Here is a 24,594-nt window from a genome sequence, read left to right as displayed (position 1 = left end):
ACTACTAATAATACTACTACTGTCTGTTAGTGTGTACAAGCCTGTTTGGACTGTTGTATGTCCTATATTTAGGTCCATACAGTAATTATTAATATAGCAATTGGTTCTTGCAAGTTCAGTTACAAAACAAGTTACAAGACACATACCTCAAAAGTATTGTTGATAGATAGTAAATACCAGTGGCGTGCTGTCAGGGGAGGCTAGTGAGGCAGTGCCTCCCCTTGCCATCAGGGGGGTAAAAGGCTTAACCTTGAGATGTTCAAAAACGAAGTAATAACATTTAATAGGTTTAAATATTTATCTTTTGGTCTATGCTTTCTATGTGATTTTGGTGTGGTTCCTGTATATTTTGATAATTGTCATGGTCAAAATCGCGGAAATTCCGTGTTTCCTGATCAAAATAACGTGGCAGACGAGAAGTGATGCAGACACAGGTGGTGCCTCCACGGCTACACACAAAGTGTATTGCGCGTGTGCATGGCAAGGGGGCGCGTGCTTGTTGCCACAGGGCTAAGGCAGGCCATGAGGCAGCAAGTACCTCTGTCTCACAGTAGGGGGCGATATATTGTCAACCTGCAGTTCAATGCCTCTGCAGTACTCTGACTCGCCACACTGGGAGAAGTGGGAGTGCTCAAGCTAGCAGACACATGTCTCTCCAGCGGAAGCCAGCCTTTTTCTTCTTTTTTTTAAACTGTATTTATAGCAAACATGGCATTTTTATTAAAGTAAGCTAGTGTTTGTGGGTGTTTTTTGTCAGATGCAAAAATATTGTTTTATTGCTTGGAATGAAATTGAATTAAATGAATGTGTCTGCCAATATAGAAGATTATATACTGTATCCAAGATGAAATACTTCTATAAACTGGACTTTAACACAAAATTATTGTGATCATAAAAAGTACGTTTTCATGAAGGATAGTAATTGCTGCTTCAGATGCAATTCACAGAAAGGTAAGATACACGTACACTCACAATACTTGATTTATTTTGTCAAAAGCAAATGGGACCAACAAGTATTTAATAACAGCTTTATCAAATACTTTTTGGACCCATTTATCATATCATATTATTATGATAACGTTGTTATGAAAGCGAATAACTCCCTTCTTTTTGTTGTTATTTTAATGTGCAACCTAAATCAACAATGGCTAGAGCTGCACATAAGTTAAAAAAAAATTTAAAAAAGAAGAAGAAAACTCCAAAAGTATCTATGCCTCACCTGGTGTTTAGGTCACCGCACGTCACTGGTAAATACAGTTTGATCTTATTGTGTTTCATCGAACTCCAATCCAGTAAACTCCAGACACAAGTGTTACTTTACGACAAAACACACTTGAACAAGCAATAGACTCAACTAAGTCAATTTATGAATTAATGAATAATATAGACCACTATATTTTTAAATTGAAAGCAATTTCTCACATTGCATTATCCCCCGAAACTAACCATCTAGATGGCAGCGTATGACACAGGCGGCTGTATTTTTTCCGGAAACGATTACGTCATGAAACGTACGACGTACGAGTCGAAACTGCGTGCGCGTCACCGCCCACCTGCTACAGAAACCGCCTAAAAAGCTCGCTCCCGCTGTCCCCTCCCCATTCAGGTGCGGCAGAGCAACAGGTGCAGGAGGAGACATCGCCATTACTACTTCTACTACCGCCTTAAAGTAAACATTGTTTTACCACCACGAAGAATAGCTGGGATTGTTTTAAAACTTTTTTTGTTGTTGAATCAACAGAGTAAGTTTATTTGAAAAAAAAAAACGCTCGAGGATATTTAGAGCAGGTGGACGTCGCATCCGTTTTTTTTTTTTGTAAATCAGGTCGTCGTCGAAAACAAAATGGCCAACTCAGGTTTACAGATGTTGGGCTTCGTCCTGTCCCTTCTGGGCTTAATTGGCTTGATAGTGGGCACCATTTTACCCCAGTGGAAGATGTCATCCTACGCCGGGGACAGCATTATCACTGCCATTGCAATGTACGAAGGCCTGTGGATGTCATGTGCCTTCCAGAGCACAGGCCAGATCCAGTGCAAAGTCTACGACTCCATCCTCCAGCTCAACGGTAAGTACAGTTAGTCACAGGTCCAATTATGCCCATGCTTTTATTCTTGAGCGTTTGTATCTAAACATGTGAAATATTCAACCATACAGGGGTTTTTTTTAAACTTTTTTTCTTTCATTACAAAACTAGTTCTCTATCCAAGTTGCCACAAAGTGACTGAAAGGGAACTGCATGTCTAACAGGAACTAGTTCAAGCAAACGAGCCACGCCTGAATAATGGGGAAGCTCTCAACTGATTCCTTAAGCCGTTGGTTCTCAAACTGTGGTGCGGGTACCACCAGTGGTACGCAGGCTCTATCTAGTGGTACACCAAAGGATCAATCAAATATTGTAATGTAACGGTTTTATTTCCTATAGTCCAACATTGCTACTGTTCAATATGTGTGTAATGTTACAATATACTTTCCAAATAAAAACCTCTGCCATGTTTTATTGAATACTGAAGTGAATTAATTGACTCATATTATGTTCAACATATGGTGACTGTTCACATCCAAATTGGAGAAGCAAACCATCAGGTTGGAGTAAATAATGGTTGAGAAAGAGCCTTAGATGGACATTTGCATGTGGATTGGAATTTGTAATAAAAGCAGTTTTCGGAATGCCAAAGTTATAGCTCTATTCTGGCGGAGAGATTCCATGTTTACCTTAAACGTCAAGCCTACAAGTTATGCTATGCATCTATGGTTTTCCAGCCACTACACATGAACATGTCCTTGAATGGTCAGGTGGTGTTGTTCGAACTTAGCACCCACCTAGACAGAGGAGAAAGAATATATAATCTTCTCCGGTTAAGAATCCTCAATTTTTTGACTAAGATTCCTCCAGGTACTGCAGGCCTGTTTAAATGACGCTCGCTTGTAATAAAGCAACTTTTTGTTCAGCAAAGAGTCTCCGACGTCTCTTTTGATCCGACTACTTAGCCGCCTCTTCCCTCGACCCGGGAGGGGACGATAAGACCAGAAATACACTTCAATACTTAGGCTTAATACGATGCTGTATTTTAATGGTGGTCATTATGGTGTGAGCCAAGTGTTTTCTGAGGTGGTACTTGGCGAATAAAGTTTGAGAACCACTGCCTTCAGCCACCGGTATACCTGCCCCATGTGTGTACAACTCTACCTTGCACTCTGATTGCTGCAGCTGGGCCTAACCGGTTTAGTCACTTATTGACTCTTCTTTTTGAATAGGAATGCAGTTATTTCTTAAGACACCTGCTAAACTCTAAAGGCTGCACTTCTTCTCTGTGCAGACACCACAAGTTAGCGGGGGGAAAAACATCTAATTACAAGTCTCCTTCTAGGTTTTGGCCATGAAGCGTTGGGGGTTGAACGTGAAATGCATGTATAAGATACTGTTTAGTAATTGATAGCCTTAAATTACGGACTTAAAATTCTTAGTGTATCAAATACTTGCACAAGTAACTCACCAACCTCACTTTTACAAGGGCTGGTTTCAGGAAGTGGTTGTAGGGGTTTAGAACAAGGTGCATTTGAATTTACTATTGTCTTTTTATGACTCTTATCTGTCAGAGGGTGTAGTTTTTGAAACAGTGGCTAAATAGGTCAGTTGAAACATTGCTTTTCCATATAAGTCAGCATCAACCGCCACATTGTCTCAAAGGAAATCTTTCTGCTTAGTTGTCAGTTTTGTTCCATCTTTTTAGACTTAAATGTTCTTACTGATGATTAAAAAAAGTACCCACCATGATAAACATTATGCAAGTAAACTTCTGCTGTACCAATAGTGGATTGGCCTTCTAGAAAACCAACACATAGCAAGCTCAATGTTCACTTAATGTAGATTGAATGCACAGTGGGCTTCTTTGTTTGTGGACGGAGGTCTCGAACTTAAAATGTCCACCGGCAACAAGCACCTGAATTAGGAGTGTCCTCCAACATTATGTAACCTGAAACCTGGTCAGACCTGTTTGAGTTGTGCAAACTGTCACACTCATCCACTTCACCCCCCCCTCCACCGCACCACCGCCATCTTAGGCCTTCCACTTGGAAGTTCTGTGATGCGTCTTAGGGAGCGCCGAAGTCACAAGTCTGTTTATGCAACTCAAAAGATCAAATCTTCACAATCAAAGTGTCTTCACAGGCCATTAATGTATTTCACAAATTATCACGGGACTTGTTAACTATTGGACTCATGCTGTGTTTTTCCACTCAGGTGCCCTCCAAGCAACACGCGCCCTCATGATTGTGAGCATTATCGTAACGCTGGTAGGCCTGGGCGCAGCCTGCATGGGGATGAAGTGCACTAACTGCGGGGGAGATGACAAAACGCGCAAGTCTCGCATTGCCATGGCAGGTGGCATTATCCTTCTGATTGGAGGTAAGGGGTCACACGCAGATGCAAACATGTAATTGTTTTTCTTTTTGAAACCTGCATTGGTGATATTCTTTGCTTTCCCACAGCGTTGTGTTCCATCGTTGCTTGCTCTTGGTACGCTCACGACATCATCCGAGCCTTCTACGATCCTTTCACCCCAGTCAACACTAAGTAAGTACATGACAATTGTAATAGTTTTTCCTCATCGTCTTGTGTTCACATTGATGGGGACGTGCCAATCAATAACAGCCGTTTCCCGGGAAAAAAGTATGTGATCGACATAGCTGATTGATGCCTTTTAACGCCGATCCCCTCTGGCTGAAAATGCATTTTATTTATTTGTAGTTGCCTGCAGATAAGTATGTCTCCATACAGTGTGGCATTGCTCCCTTAAGTTAACAATAATCATCTCCGTTACGGCAAATAAACAGCATTTTTTTGTATCGTAAATATCACTGGAGAATGAGGCTGAACATGTTAAACTGAGAGCAAGCCAGGAGCAGGCATGCTAATTGCTAAGCTAACCACCAAGCCAGCTTTAAGAAAAACACCAAGAAATAAGTGCTTTGTAAAGTTAAAAAGTATAGATGGAACCGTTTTACAACAGAAAGTACCGTATTTTCCGCACTATAAGGCGCACCTTCAATGAATGGCATATTTTAAAACTTTGTTCATATATAAGGCGCACCGCATTATAAGGCGCATACAATAGACGCTACAGTAGAGGCTGGGGTTACGTTATGCATCCATTAGATGGAGCTGCGCTAAAGGGAATGTCAACAAAACAGTCAGATAGGTCAGTCAAACTTTATTAATAGATTACAAAGCAGGGTTCTGACAATTCTGTTCACTCCCAAAATGAATAAACGGCTGTTTTATTATTTTCCCCGAGGTAAAGTCAGTGACGTGGTGTTTTGTTTATCTTTTAACAGCAAGGTATAACATGTAGTGCAACATTTATATCACATAGTGGAGGGGAACTTTTCCCTGATTCAATAAACATGTAAAAAACAGTGATACTGTTACGGTAAATCAAACGTTAGTGCAATCACAATATAGTAACACTCGAAATAATGCAGAGCAATAACAATATATCAATAACTCATCGTTGCTCAAATGTTAATGTAACACAACACACAAAATAAATATGTAAAGCTCACTTTATGAAGTTATTCCTCATCCACAAATCCCTCGAATTCTTCTTCTTCAGTGTCCGAATTAAACAGTTGGGCAAATACGGCATCCAACATGTCTCGTCGAAGTCGTCATTAAAGGAGTCAGTGTCGCTGCTGCTCTATTCCCGTGTTCTACTGCGTGACTGATCGTCTTAAGTTTAAACTCTGCGTCGTAAACGTGTCTCTTAATAGGAGCCATTTTGGGGTCTTTACATAAACAAACAAATAGAAATGAAACCTCACGCCTCGCGCAGTCATAAATCTCAGCATGCACCACGCACTTTTCTTCTTCTACGGGGGAAAATAAAGTCGGCGGCTGCTTACTGTAGTTGCGATTGATTGAAACTTTTACCTGTTAGAGGCTCAATATTGGTCCATATATAAGGCGCACTGTCAGCTTTTGACAAAATTGGAGGTTTTTAGGTGCGCCTTATAGTGCGGAAAAAAACGGTAAGCAGGAAATTGGCAAATAGATAATTAAGAGTCGAGACATAATCGAGAGATAATGTAACAACTGTTGTGTCAGCATAGTCAGTCGGTACGCAACACGTAAGAGGGCGGATCAATCCATAAATTAGTGGTGTCAGTATATGATTGAGTATATAGTTATGATGTGATCGATACTTGAGTGATTAGTTATTTTCCTCAATATAATCCGTTTGTTTACAAACTCAGGCAGTAATTCCTTGGACACAGGATGACATTGAGGGCAAAACCAAAAGGTTGAAATGAGTAGCAGTTAATACTTTTTGCTTTTGTTTGGTTGAGTACTTTTGACTTTGTTTTGCTCAAACAAGTGTATAACACAATTAACAGTATTTAAACTACCGTATTTTTCAAAGTATAAGTCGCACTGGAGTATAAGTCGCACCTGCCGAAAATGCACAATAAAGAAGGAAAAAAACATATGTAAGTCGCACTGGAGTATAAGTCGCATTTTTGGGGGACATTTATTTGATAAAACCCAACACCAAGAATAGACATTTGAAAGGAAATTTAAAATGAATAAAGAATAGTGAACAACAGGCTGAATAAGTATACGTTATATGATGCATAAATAACCAACTGAGAACGTGCCTGGTATGTTAACATAACATATTATGGTAAGAGTCATTCAAATAACTAACATATAGAACATGCTATACTTTTACCAAACAATCTGTCACTCCTAATTGCTAAATCCGATGAAATCTTATACGTCTAGACTCTTACGTGAATGAGCTAAATAATATTATTTGATATTTTACGGTAATGTGTTGATTTCACACATAAGTCGCTCCTGAGTATAAGTCGCACCTCTGGCCAAACTATGGAAAAAAAACTGCAACTTATAGTCCGAAAAATACGGTAGTTCCCTATTCTGTTTTTACAAACTGTCAATACTCTCCATAAGTAAATTGAAAATTGTACTTTTAATACATGTGATCGATATCAGCCAATCTCACTCATGGATGATTGCAATCGTCAGCATAAAACTCTGATCTGAACATTTGTATCTTACTGTGCATTGTTTTCTAGGAATAAAAAGCCCCGTCTTGTATAAAGATTAAAAGAAGCTGTTTTCTAGTTGTACACATATTTTCTGCCTTAATGATGATTGCTCCCTTTTCTAACTTTCTGTATCATTTTATTTTCAAAGGTATGAGTTTGGAGCTGCTGTATTCATTGCATGGGCCGGAGCCTTCCTGGTTTTAATTGGGGGTGGGATGCTGGCAGCTTCTTGCCCAAGAGAAAAATCTACACCAAAATATCCCATCTCCAGACCACCTAGCAGCAGCAAGGAGTATGTTTGAACGTGGCAGTCATTAAGGATAGCGGCTAAAGGAACACTTTTCTATGCGCCAACATTCCACTGCGATAGACCAGGCAATCCCAGAAGAACCTCTACTTTTATTTCAATTTGTTTTTTCAAGCCAACGTGTAAATGTTACTGTTATATTTGACAAACCACAACCAAGTGGTCTGGGAGTGCAGTCAAAGCTTGAACTTGTACATCATTTAAGAAACACTAAAGTTTTACCTAAGTCATAACCGTATTTTTGTCCCGTCGGGCCCCTTTGAGAAATAGTTTCCATGTTACTGTAAAACGAGAGCAGTGCATTAGAATGTATAGTGTATTGGTGAGCCTAATATATATATGCACTGGACCAAGAACATATGTGCTTAGCATATTTTGAAATCTTCCGTAACTGTTCAGGCTGAATACTTACCAAAAAGAAAAAGTCTTAGAAACAATATCACAATTCCTTCCATGTGTTTTTTGCCTTATTTATATGAACAATAGTCATTCATAACTGCGGTTGCTTTAATCAAGTGCCAGAGTAAAATGATTTAATGTATAATGTACAATAATACTGATTACTTTCATTAAGATTGCCAATGTTATTGCTGTCATAACTGCAGATGTGTGGAGCTGTAACAATTACTGTTTATGTATAATTGGTTTTACTCCACTCATGGCTGTTGCTGCACACTTATTTTTTTTTATGTGTTTTTTTATTCGTGATTTTAAGCTTGTATTGTGTATATAATTAAAGTGAAAAAACTAACAGTTGCGTCTTGTTTTTTGATGTATTGTACCCTTTTTTACAAATATGGTCAACACAACTTCCTGTATTACACAAACATCAGTTAATTGTCGACATATACCAATGTCCTCTTAAAAAATGAATACTATCCTACACCTGAAGTATATGAAAGTTATTCAGTTGGTAACTTTTTTTGATAAGATTCGCTCAATGCAATCATCCAATTCTAGTGTGGCATGCAAAATGCTGCCCTGTAAACAATGCTAGTAAAGTAGTAGAGCTGTTACAATGTTTCTAATTTTCACAACTCACTAAAACCATTGGTGCCATTTCATAACCCTGCCTAAACTTGTGCAGCTGTTTTTAGTATTTAATTATTTGTATTCTTCAGGGCCACACATCCCTAGTTCACAGGACATCTTTCGCACTTGATTCCATTGGCAAACATGACTGATAGCTTTGGCTTTACTGCCCCCTCGCGGCACAATGGTGTAATTGATGCAAAACGTCCTCAACAGAAGGTACTGAACAATGTGTCTTTGTGCATTGTCTAATCATCCCTTCAGTTTGTCATTGTGCCCTGGGATTATGTGCCATGATTGTGCCTGACTTTCTATCAGTATTCTTTCCTCCTTCCCTCAGGCCAGACCTTTAAAAAGTAATAAACGAAACAATTTCAAACTGTTCACCCCTGCAGATACCCTATATCTGCATGCAGCTTTCCAACTACATTTTTTAAAACTATTTCTGCATTTAAAACACCAAATGGATGTTATGTTAAAAGTCTGATGGGCACTTCTGTGTTCTACAAATAATGTACCATAGTTTAATATTTACTCTTGTCTCTCCAAGTACCACTATACTGACTAATAAAACACAGTTGTGTATCACACCTAAATATTCATTAAAACAAGGCTGAGGTTTTATTGAACAAGCATATTTGATATTTTGGCCACTGTGACATTAGTTTGAACAGTAACAGTAATACCAGTTTGAGACTCAGATCTATGCAAACATATTTTTTTTTACTTTTTACAATGACACACCAAGACTAATTCCATTATGTTTATTTTTCAGATGACATTCCACAACAGTTACGTAAAATTCTGAGAAACTCAAACCATTTTCACTTCACCAATTTGGCCATTTATAACAATATCAGTATCTAATAGACTTAATCTTCACAAAACATGTTAGAAAACAAAAAAGTGATGCATTAACCTAATATCCATGTGGTTTTAATTTTTTTTTAAATGCAAAAATAAAAATGCATGTTCTGTGAGAATTGAACAGACCACCTGCATTTAAATGGAGGGGAAAAATACAAAAATAATCCAGAGAACAAAAAACAGCTCAACAATCTCACATTACCATCTACACCAGGGGTCCCCAAACTTTTTGACTCGGGGGCCGCATTGGGTTAAAACAATTTGGCCGGGGGCCGGGCTGTATATATATATATGTGTGTATATATATATATATATGTGTATATATATATATATATATATATATATATGTGTATATAATAAGATATATGTATATATATATATATATGTGTATATAATAAGATATATATATGTATATATATATATATATATATATATATACACAGCGCACTTTCCGCTCGCACGATGTCACGTTATCGATGAGAAAATGCATTTTTAGACAATATGATTTGCCTGAGCGGCTAGGAGACACCGTGAGTAGCAAGCGGTACAAAGTGGATAAGAAAAGACAGAAAAAAATAAAACATTTTTAATACTTGGGACTTCCCGCGGGCCTGATTTTGGGGACCCCTGATCTAGATCCAACTATCATAGCTGACATTGACTGATCCTGTGAATGATCAGGACTAAAAAATATTTGCATATCAAGTCTATGGACATTTGCATATTGGCCATGTTGGCATCAACGTTCCCTCTAAAGTGCGCATGACTCACGCATCCCCTGCGCACAGCAAATCTAGGTATGCACAAAGTCAAATCCCACTCAACAAAACAAACATTTGTTTTGTATGATTCTGCAATGCAACCGTGAATAACAGGTGAGAAAAGGTGGCCACAACAGATAAAACAATATCAACACCGTTAAATTATTGCAACATCCAACAAGACGCTTTGAGGACAGGAATTCCATCGAACATCTTTTATTTAGCGAAATAATTTGTCGGCCATAACATACCAAAAAAAATTGTAAAATACTTCTTTCTAGCAAAACAGGTTATTGTTTACCGTAAAAACCATGCCAAAAGCAACTCTATCACCTGTTATATCCACTGCAGGCGCTTGCTCTCTCTCTCACCAACAAAATAATCTCAGGAAAATGACTGTTACTTGATTATAATAACACATTTAAATGATGTCATGTTTGAGACGGATGTGCTACTGGTATGGCACATCTGTATTCCACTGAATGCTCTGGGTGTTTTTGGGGTTTCTAACACACATGAAAAATTAGAGGGAACATTGATTGGCATGTGCAAAAGTAAATTTATTTAACAATCCTTGCATAAAATCAGTAATGGGCTAGAGCAATTGTACCTAACCTCTTATAGTTGTTTATTAGACAAGATTTTGAATGAGTTTGAGTGAGATACAGAGGGGTATTTATTGGACGATCTCTTATAAAAAAAACAATAAAAATTATTTTATTTAGTTTCGGCTTGAGCCTGTGTCCACTTCCACAGCTCACCAATAACCTGTGGAGAAAAAGTGAGAAATACATAAGACATGCTCTTAAACAATGCAAAAAAGGTGCCAATATCAAACATTACCTTGGCATCTGAGACTTTAAAGGAATTCTTCACAAAGTTCTCAAATTTGGGCTGGAGTTTGGGCAGTGCTACACCCTGTGAGAGCAAAAAAAAAATTCAGTACAAAGCCCTGTTGATGCATAAATTATACAGTAATAGCAACAGCACCAACCTTCTTCATTGCCTCTGTCATCTTTGCTTGGATCTCAGGAAGCGTTAAAGGTTCCCTGGGGGTTACCGGAGTTTTGGGTGATCCGATCTTTTTACCTTTGGGGGTCTTTGCCTGTAAAGAGGAAGTCCAGTGACAAGATCATTTAGAATGTAAACCTCCAGAAAAAAAACACCAGATTTAATTATTTTTGTCAGTCATTCATGTATGACACATGTACAGGAAAAACTGATTTGGGACCTCTAAATGCTTTTAGGATTACATTTGACACTTGTACAGGAAAAACTGATTTGGGGCCTATAAATGCTTTTAGGATTACATCAAAACACTTTTTAAAAAAACCCTCTGTTGGCTGTATGAGTTTGTTTCTACATTCTTTTTTATTAGCATTGAATAAAAAAAAATATTCCACACATATTTCTCATTGGCACTACCCATCACTTTGACCTGTGCGTGGTAGCCTGTGAACATTTTGCCTGTTACAAAACGGTATTCTTATCCACCTGCATTACTTTCTTTTATATAACATATTGAAAAAGTTTGTTGTAGGTGGCTTTACATGAGTGTATTTTTTAACACCTTTAGGGGAAATAAGGACTAAACACATACCCTTGGGGTCGGCGTGCTGGCTTTTGAACCTTTACCAGCTGGGGTGGGCGTGCTGGCTTTTGAACCTTTACCAGCTGGGGTGGGCGTGCTGGCTTTTGAACCTTTACCATTTTGAGCAGACTTTTGTGGTTTGGACAGCATTTGCTTGGCCTGTTAAAGATGCAGCTTTCATTGAGAGAACAGTACCCTAAACTGAATGTACCGTACTAAATGCTTACCTTAACAGGGGTCTCTTCTTCACCATCTTCATCACTGAAAAAAGGTGGGGTGAGGAAAAATAATATATAGCAACACATTTTTAAAATCAAATTTTAAAGCTATTAACGATGCACCGAAAAAGACATCGCTAAAACACTGGCCAAACCAGATGTGATGATGTAGAATAGAGGTGGGAATCTTTGGGCACCTCACGATTTGATTACGATTCAGGAGCTACAAGACTATTTAATATCGATTACTGATGCATCTTTAACTTACCGGTATGTACAATGATGCAGTTGTAAAATGTATTGTTTCACTAAATACGCATTTATCATTTGCAACTTTAAAAAAACAATTCATTTGGAACAAGAAAGTTACCGTATTTTTCGGACTATAAGTCGCAGTTTTTTTTTATAGTTTGGCCGGGGGTGCGACTTATACTCAGGAGCGACTTATGTGTGAAATTAACACATTACCGTAAAATATCAAATATTATTATTTAGCTCATTCACGTAAGAGACTAGACGTATAAGATTTCATGGGATTTAGCGATTAGGAGTGACAGATTGTTTGGTAAACGTGTAGCATGTTCTATGTTATAGTTATTTGAATGACTCTTACCATAATATGTTACGTTAACATACCAGGCACGTTCTCAGTTGGTTATTTGTGCGTCATATAACGTACACTTATTCAGTCTTGCTGTTCACTATTCTTTATTTATTCTAAATTGCCTTTCAAATGTCTATTTTTAGTGTTGGGTTTTATCAAATAAATTTCCCCCAAAAATGCGACATATACAAACCCTGTTTCCTTAGGAGTTGGGAAATTGTGTTTAAATGTAAATATAAACGGAATACAATGATTTGCAAATCCTTTTCAACCCATATTCAATTGAATGCACTACAAAGACAAGATATTTGATGTTCAAACTCAAACTTTATTTTTTTTTTGCAAATAATTAACTTTGAAATTTTCATGGCTGCAACACGTGCCAAAGTAGTTGGGAAAGGACATGTTCACCACTGTGTTACATCACCTTTTCTTTTAACAACACTCAATAAACGATTGGGAACTGAGGAAATTAATTGTTGAAGCTTTGAAAGTGGAATTGTTTCCCATTCTTGTTTTATGTAGAGCTTCAATCGTTCAACAGTCCGAGGTCTCCGCTGTCGTATTTTACGCTTCATAATGCGCCACACATTTTTGACGGGAGACAGGTCTGGACTGCAGACAGTCCAGGAAAGTACCTGCACTTTTTTTTTTTTACGAAGCCACGCTGTTGTAACACGTGCTGAATGTGGCTTTACATTGTCTTGCTGAAATAAGCAGGGGCGTCCATGAAAAAGGCGGTGCTTAGACGGCAGCATATGTTGTTCCAAAACCTGTATGTACCTTTCAGCATTAATGGTGCCTTCACAGATGTGTAAGTTACCCATGCCTTGGGCACTAATGCACCCCCATACCATCACCGATGCTGGCTTTTGAACTTTGCGTCGATAACAGTCTGGATGGTTCGCTTCCCCTTTGGTCCGGATGACACTGTCAAATATTTCCAAAAACAATTTGAAATGTGGACTCGTCCGACCACAGAACACTTTTCCACTTTGCATCAGTCCATCTTAGACGATCTCGGGCCCAGAGAAGCAGGCGGCATTTCTGGATGTTGTTGATAAATGGCTTTTGCTTTGCATAGTAGAGCTTTAACTTGCACTTACAGATGTAGCGACCAACTGTATTTAGTGACAGTGGTTTTCTGAAGTGTTCCTGAGCCCATGTGATGATATCCTTTAGAGATTGATTTTTGATACAGTGCCGTCTGAGGGATCGAAGGTCACGGTCATACAATGTTGGTTTCCGGCCATGTTGCTTAAGTGCAGTGATTTCTCCAGATTCTCTGAACCTTTTGATGATATTATGGACCGTAGATGTTGAAATCCCTAAATTTCTTGCAACTGCACTTTGAGAAACGTTGTTCTTAAACTGTTTGACTATTTGCTCACGCAGTTGTGGACAAAGGGGTGTACCTCGCCCCATCCTTTCTTGTGAAAGACTGAGCATTTTTTGGGAAGCTGTTTTTATACCCAATCATGGCACCCACCTATTCCCAATTAGCCTGCACACCTGTGGGATGTTCCAAATAAGTGTTTGATGAGCATTCCTCAATTGTATCAGTATTTATTGCCACCTTTCCCAACTTCTTTGTCACGTGTTGCTGGCATCAAATTCTAAAGTTAATGATTTGCAAAAAAAAAGGTTTATCGGTTTGAACATCAAATATGTTGTCTTTGTAGCATATTCAACTGAATATGGGTTGAAAATGATTTGCAAATCATTGTATTCCGTTTATATTTACATCCAACACAATTTCCCAACTCATATGGAAACGGGGTTTGTATATGTTTTTTTCCTTCTTTATTATGCATTTTCCGCCGGTGCGACTTATACTCCGGAGCGACTTATACTCCAAAAAATACGGTAAATGAATTCCCATAATTATTGAATTAATGAAAATGTGCAAAACTGGAACATAAGTGCCCAAAAAAGGAGCTGGTCGGATCTCGGTGAGGTGGCTCGTTGAAGTCAGCCAAATTTTAGAGTCGTCTGCATTACTTTGTTTACAATAAAAATAAATCAATTATTGATTGATGTTTACTAATCAATCCTATAATGTCCATGTCCGAATTGCGATGAGTATAAAAATCTATTATTTCCCTCACCTCTAGTGTGGAAGCCCACACTTGTGGAGTGGAACATACCTGGCAACTTTCCTGTTCTCTGTCCTACCTTCCCAGTTCCAAAAATCCTCACCATTACTGCAGCCTCGGTGACAATCGAGGGTGGGGTCGTGAAAACAGCACGGCGAGTTGCGGGCTACGTGATTCAGAGATGCATAGACTTTTTTTTTTTAAAGGTATAGCTACCTTTTTTATCAGGCTTTTTACCGATGTTAAAACTTTTTTTCTTTGTATTTTATATATTGCTATTACTATTATTCTTTTAATATTAGTTTTTTTAAATTAATTTGTCAATGTCTTCGTATTTTATTTGTACATACCCCGTTACGTGTGTATTTTATATGTACACACGTAAAATATATATATTTCATGACATTTTTTTTTTTAGATAGTTATTTTAGTTATTCTGTAGTGTGGACGCCTTAAAGGTGGTGTTTTTCAAACCTCAGTGCCACACCATGTTTTATTGTTAATAGTGCTGTTTTCTTCTTTTCCCCCCCATCAGACACTTAAGTTGCCACTTGTTTATGTATTAAATGCTTTGAAGTTTAAAGTTTAAATATCTATCAGGGTTCAAGTTCCCATCTAGGCCACAATTTTTTTTTTTTTAAATAATTTCATATGTGACAAAAATCTCTTATTTGTTACACTTTTACCAGCAAATTTTCTATAATTTTAAATGCAAACGCTGACAGGTTTGAAGCAAAGGCAACATGTCTGCGGTGTGGATGAAATTCAGAATATCCAAGAAAAACCTGCAGACAGCAATCTGCAAATGTGCACTGTGGAAATATCAAGAGGAAATCACCAGCAATGCAAACATTTTGATCGCCATTTTGTATGTCAACACAGCACAGAAAAGTAAAGTGTCCACATCATCTGTACATTAATTTTATCCAAAATTGTTGGAATACCAGTAGTAAATATTTTCATAATTTACTTTAATTCTTTGAAGGATAAATATTAACTTCTGCAATTGCAATGACTTCATTTAAGTGGGGTTAGTATGGCCATAGCCATAAATGCAATGGTAATAATTGACACAATAATGTATTTCATGTTTGTTTTTTGTTTCTCAGTTACTAGTTTTGGCCAAGAATTTTAATTTCGGTGCATCCTTAATAGTTTTAAGTATTGCAACATTTTAGTAGACATGACACTCACTCATCATCCTCCTCGGCATCAACCTGCATTTTCATTTTTTTCTGTAAAAAGTGTGGAACGAGAGCTTAAGTCTTGTCTGATTTTACAAAAACCAAAACTTTAAACATGCACATATACAAATAAAAACCTGAGATTTGGAGACAGGGGATGTGAGGGGTCTTTTTTTGGAGGTTTTGAGGTCTTCTTCCTCCTCCTCTTCCTCCTCCTCCTCCTCGTCGTCATCATCATCCTCCTCCTCAAATGACCGATCAGTTTCCATCACTTCAGCAGCAATTCAGAGGCGTAAGGAGAATCAGCACCACAGAAACATTCTGTTCTATTAAGAAAGTACAAAGACTCTACAAGCTAATCAGACACTTACTTATAAGGTGTTGTCCACTGATGTGAATTGGACCAGAACCAGCCTTAAGACGGAAAACTGCTGGCGGTGTTATTGTGAAACCCCCAAGACACACCTGCACAGACCACATCAATAAGCAAAACCACCTCTCACATTGCAATGTTTACAGTACAAGTCATTTGCCAGCTTTTAAAACTACAGATGACAATTGCCAGGTAAAATACTTTTTTAAACTGATTAAGGCATACCAATTCTTAGAAAAAATACCTTTTGTTTAATGTTTGTTGTAATTTAACCTATTTGTTCTTTAAGATTGATTTACAGCAAGTGTCAATGATATGACAATAGGAAAAATTTTCGTAACAAGCTAATTTGAGTTCAACTCATGAAAAGTTAGGAGCAAAAACAAGTGTTGCTGACTTCAGCTGCATCAAGTCTTTGTGAGGTGTGTCTTTTATGTCGGTGTAATCGACATGTCATCTTCAGTATTTGTCCAGTTCATTGACAAGTACTTTGACTTCACATTGTCAATACTAAATGTTTTGTGTTGTCAGTTTTCGGTGTCCCAAACTAATTAATTGAACACGAAATACTGTCGTTGAATGTGTAATTTTTATCTACTTCCTTTTTGAAATGTGAATTGCAACCATTCAAGGTGGTCCATGCCCTGTCGCTACACAGACAAGATGGCGATGACTGAGGTTGAATAGAGTCCATTGCTGCATACTTTATTCAATTCGGGTGATGGGGACACTGCATTGACTTCGTACCCACACATACTTCTAAGTGCACTTCTGCAAGTATGAAAGTGCGCCAAGACACCATAATTGAGATCGAATCAACAGCGCCTCTGCTAGTTGCAGCCAAGTAGTGCACTCTAGACATATTTAAACAATCAACCAAATTCTTAGGCGACAGAGGGCCATTCATTTAGAGCGTAGTACTGTGCCAAAGTCTAACCAAATAACTAGGGGTGTAATGATTTATTTTAACGATTCCATTTGGAATTTGTGGTTGCCGATACGATTCGGGGACAATATATATTTTTTGAAGGTAACTGACTTTTTGCAAAAAAAATAAACCAGTATGACTGTGAAATAAATGGTGGATACTGGATGTGAAGTTCCCTATATACCTGCTATTTATTGTAAGGGAATTAGATATAAATGAATTAAACAGAAAAGCAAATAATTAATGGCCAATGCATTTACATCTTATTTGAATAAAGTGCAAAAAACACTTTAGGTTGAATTAAAAAGAGGAAACCTTTTCAACAATCGAGCAATTCTCAAGTACAGTAAGTAACATTTTAACAGTTGCTTTACCTGCTAAATTAAGTTCCTTAACCCGCCCATATCTGTTCTCCGACCTGGCATCACCGATGACGGACAGTGTCCCAGGTGTGTGAAAACACGTATGCACCCTCAACACTGTTGATTGTGGTGGCCCCTCGCTTGCTAATTTGCATAGCTCTCTTGATTGATCTCTTCTATTTCTTTCTTTCACATTAAATGACTTTTCCTTGGCTGTCAGTCACCGTGTTGTAGCTTCATGGTGTGTTAGGAAAGTCTGTGCGTCGCCTTAAAGTTTTGTTGCGGCCTCATATTATTGTATTTGTTGTGGCTTTAGCAATCGTGCTGTAGCCGAATGTTTGAGTGGTGATTAATGATATTTTCTTGTGGCATTTGTTGTGACCTTTCTCAACCAACATAACTATTCAACATTTTTGTTTTGATGATGCCACAGACAGGCAGACAGACTTGAATAACGTTTAACATCCTTATGATTACAAGTTTTAAACTTCATATGAAGTATGTTCTTAAATCTAATGTTTTCCTTTTTCATGTATCGTTAAATTGACTGATTCCCTTTTGAAACAATTGATACCAATCTTACGAAAGGCAAACTTGCCTAGCACCCATTGATGTACCGTATTTTCCGCACTATAAGGCGCACCTAAAAACCACAAATTTTCTCAAAAGCTGAAAGTGCGCCTTATAATCCGGTGCGCCTTATATATGGGTTAATATTAATTTTCATAAAGTTTAGGTCTCGCAACTACGGTAAATAGCCGCCATCTTTTTTCCCCGTAGAAGAAGCGCGCGGAGCATGCTGGGATATGTGACGTTTCATTTCCATTTGTGTGTTTATGTAAAGACCCCAAAATGGCTCCTATTAAGTGTGTTGTCTGTCTAATTATAAATAATGCAGACGAGGCGTGTTAACTGAGTTCTCAACGTTTACTCACAGCGTGCTCATAACCACATATAACCACATTCTAACTGCCAGCACATACAACAACGCTTCTCAGGGCTACCGCGCATGCTCGTCACTATCGTTGCATGCTGGGTAGTGTAGTTGTTATATTTGCTAGCTCATAACATCACATTAAGAGACACGCTTACGCGCTTAATTCAATACTCGCCGTCATTCCGGGTGGATTGACAAAAGACCTCCAGCCGCTAGATATTGGTGTCAACAGGGCATTCGAAGCTAGACTGCTAACTGCGTGGGAACAATGGATGACCGAAGGCGAACACACCTTCACTAAGACAGGGAGACAGCGAGACGGAGACGGCCATTTTGGATCCCACATTCGCCCAACTTTTCAATTCGGACACCGAAGGAGAAGAATTCGAGGGATTTATGAATGAAGAATAACTTCAGAAAGTGAGCGTTATGTTTATTTTGTGTGTTGTGACATTAACGTTCGAGCAACATTATGTTGCTATTGCTCTGCACTATTTTGAATTTTACTATGTTTGTGATTGCACATTTGCGTACATTTTGGGAGTGAACAGTTGTTAGAACGCTGGTTTTTAATATATTATTAAAGTTTGACTGACCTATCTGACTGTTTTTTTGACATTCCTTTAGCGCAGTTAGATGCGGCTTACAACACGGGGCGGCTTATAGGTGGACAAAGTTTTGAAATATGCCGTTCATTGAAGGCGCGGCTTATAACCCAGGGCGCCTTATGGTGCGGAAAATACGGTAGTTTAATCTATGGAATATAAATTGATATATCGGTCCTGGGTTCGGGATCTTTCTGTGTGGAGTTTGCATGGTCTCCCCCTGACTGCGTGGGTTCCCTCTGGGTACTCCGGCTTCCTCCCACCTCCAAAGACATGCACCTGGGGATAGGTTGATTGGCAACACTAAATTGTCCCTAGTGTGTGAATGTTGTCCGTCTATGGTGGCCCTGCGATGAGTTGGCACCTTGAATGCAGCTGAGATAGGCTCCAGCACCCCCCGTGACCCCGAAAGGGACAAGCGGTAGAAATGGATGATGGATGGATATTGATTAATCGTTACACCACTACAAATAATACATGTAAAAGCTACCATCTTATTTCATGGGTGCAAACTTACACTTGGCAAAGTGGAGGGCTTCAGGGAAACCAGTGCTGCCGTGACCTTCTGACCGTCTGAGTCTTCTCCTTCTATCTCCACCTGGTGAAACTCATCTTTTGTGGTCGAGTCAGCACACGCCTGCACAGGGCGGAAGTTGCAAAGGGGTTGCTTATTTCCCTCACTTTAAGTTTTCTCTTAATATGTAAATTAGAAAAGGGGTTTACCATCCGCAAATCCAGCTGATGCTCAAAGTCGTCATCCTCTGGATTGAAAAACACCTCCTTCCCAGGTTCAAGCACACAGCCTGATGAAGACAAATCAGGTCAACACATCAAAGAGTAGCATGTGAAGCAAATGTTGGCCTTTAAAACATAAGTTCCACCACACTAATACCTTTTCTCTACTTGGATTAAAAGACACGTCAGTGGATGCATTCAATTTTAAATTGACGTCTTGTGCAGAATTGGCTATTTTTGGAATTCCACCAAACTATCAAAAAATTAAGCAGACTTTAAGGGATAGTATTGCCTTTGCATCATTAATAAATCGCAGAAGGATTGTATTGGAGTGGAAATCACAGTTTGCCACCAAGGCCTCCCTATGGCTTAAGGACCTCATGTTTTTCTTAGATTTAGAGAAACTTAAATATAATCTGAGGGGTACACCTAAACAATTTGACTTGACCTGGGGCTGCATAATTAGTTGCATAGCTAAATTAAAGACACTATAGGATAAATGTGACACTCACTGTTAACAATGAACCTTTTCACTTAACTCAACTCTTTTCTTTGTTGTCGTTTTTATTCAGTGACACTTCTCCGTAGGTTTGTGATTTTTATTTTTTTCCATTCTAGTCAGTTATTGTGATTCTATCTGCTTGTGGTGAAGAGGAAAGTAGTACATTGCTACCCACTGTGACTGAAATGTAGGACGGGGTGTTATTATCATACTTGTATGATTTTTCTGTATTTTTTTTTGGGGGGGGGACAAAAAAACCTGTTTTTTCAGTATTTGAATTGTGATTTCCCTATTAAATGAATAAATATATATATAAAAAAAAAAAGACGCGTCAGTGTATAAAAACTGCAATTCACCGGACGAACAAGGGGGGCGTAGTGGTAACAACGTGGTTATTTCCACATGGCTGGGCCTACTTTTAAACATACGTGCAAGACGAATGATTTAAACACATCAGTTCAAACTAAATGACGTGTTTTGAAAAGCAAACCCTCACGTCTATTTTAAGACGAAGAGAAAAGCAAGATGTAAGGCTGCATCGAATGCAAGAGCACTGCAGATGTTACATCGAATCAGTTCCAAGAGCTTATATGAAGTCACTTCTTGAATGTACGAGTAAAAAGAAGGCCACTGTTGGGTGAGCAAGCTTTGTTTAAAGTCAATTTAATAAAAAACACAACGGTAGGCCACACGTGAGAGCCCACGCACTAACATTTAGTCCATTAAAACCATAGCAGTGTGCTCACCCGCACTGAAAGCAGACACAAAGTCAAAGCTAACGTTTATTTCAGCGAGTGTGGTTGAAACACCAAACATATATTAAAACAATCGTGGAAAACAGACGCCATGTTTAAGGGCCAAACCACGTGTGTGACTGCGCCGGGCGAGTTACACGCGCATGCGCACCACTATAAGGATACACACAATACATATACTCAATAGCACGCATAACCGTAATTATGTAACATTACGCATCTTAAATTGTATAATAAAAGGTTGTGACTAGCGGTCTACACTAAGACAAAAAAAAAATACAGTTTTCCCACACACATGCATTGGGTAGTCTTACCGTAAAGAAACGTCTGCGTAATCATGCGTTCGTCGTTCAGACCGTTCATGTTGTATAAATGAAAAGAGATTATGTCAAAGATAATAACCGTTGAGACACACAGAAGTTGGAGCAACAGAAAACGCGCTCTTCTCTGTTAGCAGCTGACCAACGTGTGAATTTCCCCCTCCCACCTTTTCTTTTTCTTCTTTTGCTCTTTGGAGTCGAGGAGTCAGGCAATGGGCTCAGTGGCGTCACCTGTCGTGTGTAATATATATTGCATGTGGGGAACGTAACAGCACACGTGCGCTCTATTACAACCTCACGTTTATTACCTCATTGGCTAAGTTTTATATTCATAAACGTACGTTTCTCAATACCCGACCTGTTTTTTTGTGCTTTTTTAAAAAAAGAATTAGAAATTTACTTTAAAACGCTTTCCACCTGTAACAACCAAAAAGCTGTGAAAAAACTACGATGCTGTGCTCCAAATTTGGATTATTTACGGAACTTGTGTGAGCCTATGGCGTAACACTTTGTTACATATATATATATATATATATATATATATATATATATATATATATATATATATATATATATATATATATATATATATATATATTGCATTCTATTTTAGTTGCTTTATTGAGTTTACAACCTCCGGACGTTGTTTTGTACTGTTTTTGTACTGTTTCTGTACATGTTTTGATCATTATTATTTATTTGCTTATATGTAAATGTTGCATATATAAAATAAAGGCTTATACAAAAAAAAAACGTTTCTTGTAGAAAATTCTTAATGAAAAAAAAAAAAAACATAAAAAAAAAACAAATCAGATTAAGTATTTGTTGTTTTATTTTCCCCCAAAACGTTCACCTATTTTATTTCCTTAATTATGGCACAACAGATAAATGTGATTACTACACTATCTTTTTTTCCCTTTCCCTGCAAAATACAGACTTTTGAACACAGCATGTGAATAAACTTTTAATAACACAATATAAAATAAGTATTGTTTCGGCATGCATGCTGACCGTATGAATGAATTATCAGTAATAGAAGGGTATGGGATTAAATGAGCAAGAACTGTGTCGTAATTGTCCAAAACAAAGTGATGTCACTATTTGGATTTGGATTTGGATTTGAAATTGTAGAAATTGTAGAATACACAAATAATAAGCAATCATGAAATGTATTTTTGTAAATAAAAACTACAAATACAACTATAATAAAAACTAGGATGAATAAAATAAATAAAACCAATCAATCAATCAAAGTTTATTTATATAGCCCTTCATCTTAAGTGTCTCAAAGGCTGCACAAGCCACAACGACAACCTCGGCTCAGATCGTCAGGGCAAGAAAAAAACTCAACCCAGTGGGATACAATGAGGAACCTTGGAGGGGACCGCAGTGGTGCAATGGATGTTGAGTGGATCTAGTTAACAGTGTGAGAGTCCAGTCCATAGTGGGCCAACAGGGGATAATCAATTGAATGGAGACAAGTCAGCAGCACAGAGACGTCCCCAACTGATGCACAGATGAGTGGTCCACCCCGAGTCCCGACTTTGAACAGCTAGCAGTCATCTGTGGTCACCTGATAACGTCTCCCATAGGAGAGGGGAAGAACAGAAAATAAATAGCTCAACTGGTCTAAAAGGGGGGTCTATTTAAAGGCTAGAGTATAAAAGTGAGTTTTAAGATGGGACGTAAATGCTTCTACTAAGGTAGCATCTCTAACTGTTACCGGTAGGACATTCCAGAGTACTGGAGCCCGAATATAAAACGTTTTGTAGCCCGCAGACTTTTTTTTGGCTCTGGAAATCACTAATAAGCCGGAGTTCTTAGACATATGGTACAATACAATCAGCAAGATAGGATGAAGCTAGACCGTTTAGTATTTTAGACGTAATAGTCAAACCTTAAAGTCACATCTTAAGTGCACAGGAAGCCAGTGCAGATGAGCCAGTATAGGAGTAATATGATCATACTTTCTTGTTCTTGTCAAAAGTCAAGCAGCCGCATTTTGTACCAACTGTAATCTTTTAATGCTAGACAGAGGGAGGCCCGAAAATACTATGTTACAGTAATTACAGTAATCTACAAAATTGTTCCCGGCATGAACTACAAACCCTGTTTCCATATGAGTTGGGAAATTGTGTTAGATGTAATTATAAATGGAATACAATGATTTGCAAATCCTTTTCAACCCATATTCAATTGAATGCACTACAAAGACAAGATATTTTATGTTCAAACTCATAAACTTTTTTTTTTTTTGCAAATAATAATTAACTTAGAATTTCATGGCTGCAATACGTGCCAAAGTAGTTGGGAAAGGGCATGTTCACCACTGTGTTACATGGCCTTTCCTTTTAACAACACTCAGTAAACGTTTGGGAAATGAGGAGACACATTTTTTAAGCTTCTCAGGTGGAATTATTTCCCATTCTTGCTTGATGTACAGCTTAAGTTGTTCAACAGTCCGGGGGTCTCCGTTGTGGTATTTTAGGCTTCATAATGCGCCACACATTTTTAATGGGAGACAGGTCTGGACTACAGACAGGCCAGTCTAGTACCCACACTCTTTTACTATGAAGCCACGTTGATGTAACACGTGGCTTGGCATTGTCTTGCTGAAATAAGCAGGGGCGTCCATGGTAACGTTGCTTGGATGACAACATATGTTGCTCCAAAACCTGTATGTACCTTTCAGCATTAATGGCACCTTCACAGATGTGTAAGTTACCCATGTCTTGGGCACTAATACACCCCCATACCAGCACAGATGCTGGCTTTTCAACTTTGCGCCTATAACAATCTGGATGGTTCTTTTCCTCTTTGGTCTGGAGGACACGACGTCCACAGTTTCCAAAACAATTTGAAATGTGGACTAGTCATACCACAGAACACTTTTCCACTTTGTATCAGTCCATCTTAGATGAGCTCAGGCCCAGCGAAGCCGACGGCGTTTCTGGGTGTTGTTGATAAACGGTTTTTGCCTTGCATAGGAGAGTTTTAACTTGCACTTACAGATGTAGCGACTAACTGTAGTTACTGACAGTGGGTTTCTGAAGTGTCCCTGAGCCCATGTGGTGATATCCTTTACATACTGATGTCGCTTGTTGATGTAGTACAGCCTGAGGATCGAAGGTCACTTAGCTGCTTACGTGCAGTGATTTCTCCAGATTCTCGGAACCCTTTGATGATAGTACGGACTGTAGATGGTGAAATCCCTAAATTCCTTGCAATAGTTGAGGTGGGCGAGGTTTGGTGGTAGCGGGGGTGTATATTGCAGCCTGGAAGAGTTAGGGCTGCATGGGATTCTGGGTATTTGTTTTGTTGTGTTTATGTTGTGTTACGGTGCGGATG

General features: G+C 38.4%; 2 protein-coding genes across 2 annotated transcripts; one reads left to right on the top strand and one right to left on the bottom strand.

The window, feature by feature from the left end:
• The first annotated feature begins 1,580 nt into the window (after positions 1 to 1,580).
• Positions 1,581 to 8,129, top strand: cldn7b (claudin 7b). The gene is made up of 4 exons (XM_061962059.1): positions 1,581 to 2,066; positions 4,242 to 4,406; positions 4,490 to 4,574; positions 7,218 to 8,129. The coding sequence occupies exons 1-4, from the start codon at positions 1,844 to 1,846 to the stop codon at positions 7,369 to 7,371; spliced, it is 627 nt and encodes a 208-aa protein (XP_061818043.1). The 5' UTR covers positions 1,581 to 1,843; the 3' UTR covers positions 7,372 to 8,129.
• A 2,446-nt stretch (positions 8,130 to 10,575) lies between these two features.
• Positions 10,576 to 21,467, bottom strand: npm1a (nucleophosmin 1a). The gene is made up of 11 exons (XM_061962062.2): positions 21,241 to 21,467; positions 19,658 to 19,737; positions 19,452 to 19,571; positions 16,101 to 16,194; positions 15,867 to 16,000; positions 15,740 to 15,780; positions 11,855 to 11,888; positions 11,637 to 11,786; positions 11,031 to 11,141; positions 10,880 to 10,954; positions 10,576 to 10,804 (listed from the first exon to the last, which is right to left on the bottom strand). The coding sequence occupies exons 1-11, from the start codon at positions 21,287 to 21,289 to the stop codon at positions 10,754 to 10,756; spliced, it is 939 nt and encodes a 312-aa protein (XP_061818046.1). The 5' UTR covers positions 21,290 to 21,467; the 3' UTR covers positions 10,576 to 10,753.
• Positions 21,468 to 24,594: the final 3,127 nt, after the last annotated feature.

This window comes from Nerophis lumbriciformis, linkage group LG09, assembly GCF_033978685.3.
Source record: "Nerophis lumbriciformis linkage group LG09, RoL_Nlum_v2.1, whole genome shotgun sequence".
Classification (NCBI taxonomy): domain Eukaryota; kingdom Metazoa; phylum Chordata; class Actinopteri; order Syngnathiformes; family Syngnathidae; genus Nerophis; species Nerophis lumbriciformis.
Note: the sequence above shows the minus strand (reverse complement) of the source record. Positions and strands in the feature narration are given on the sequence as shown.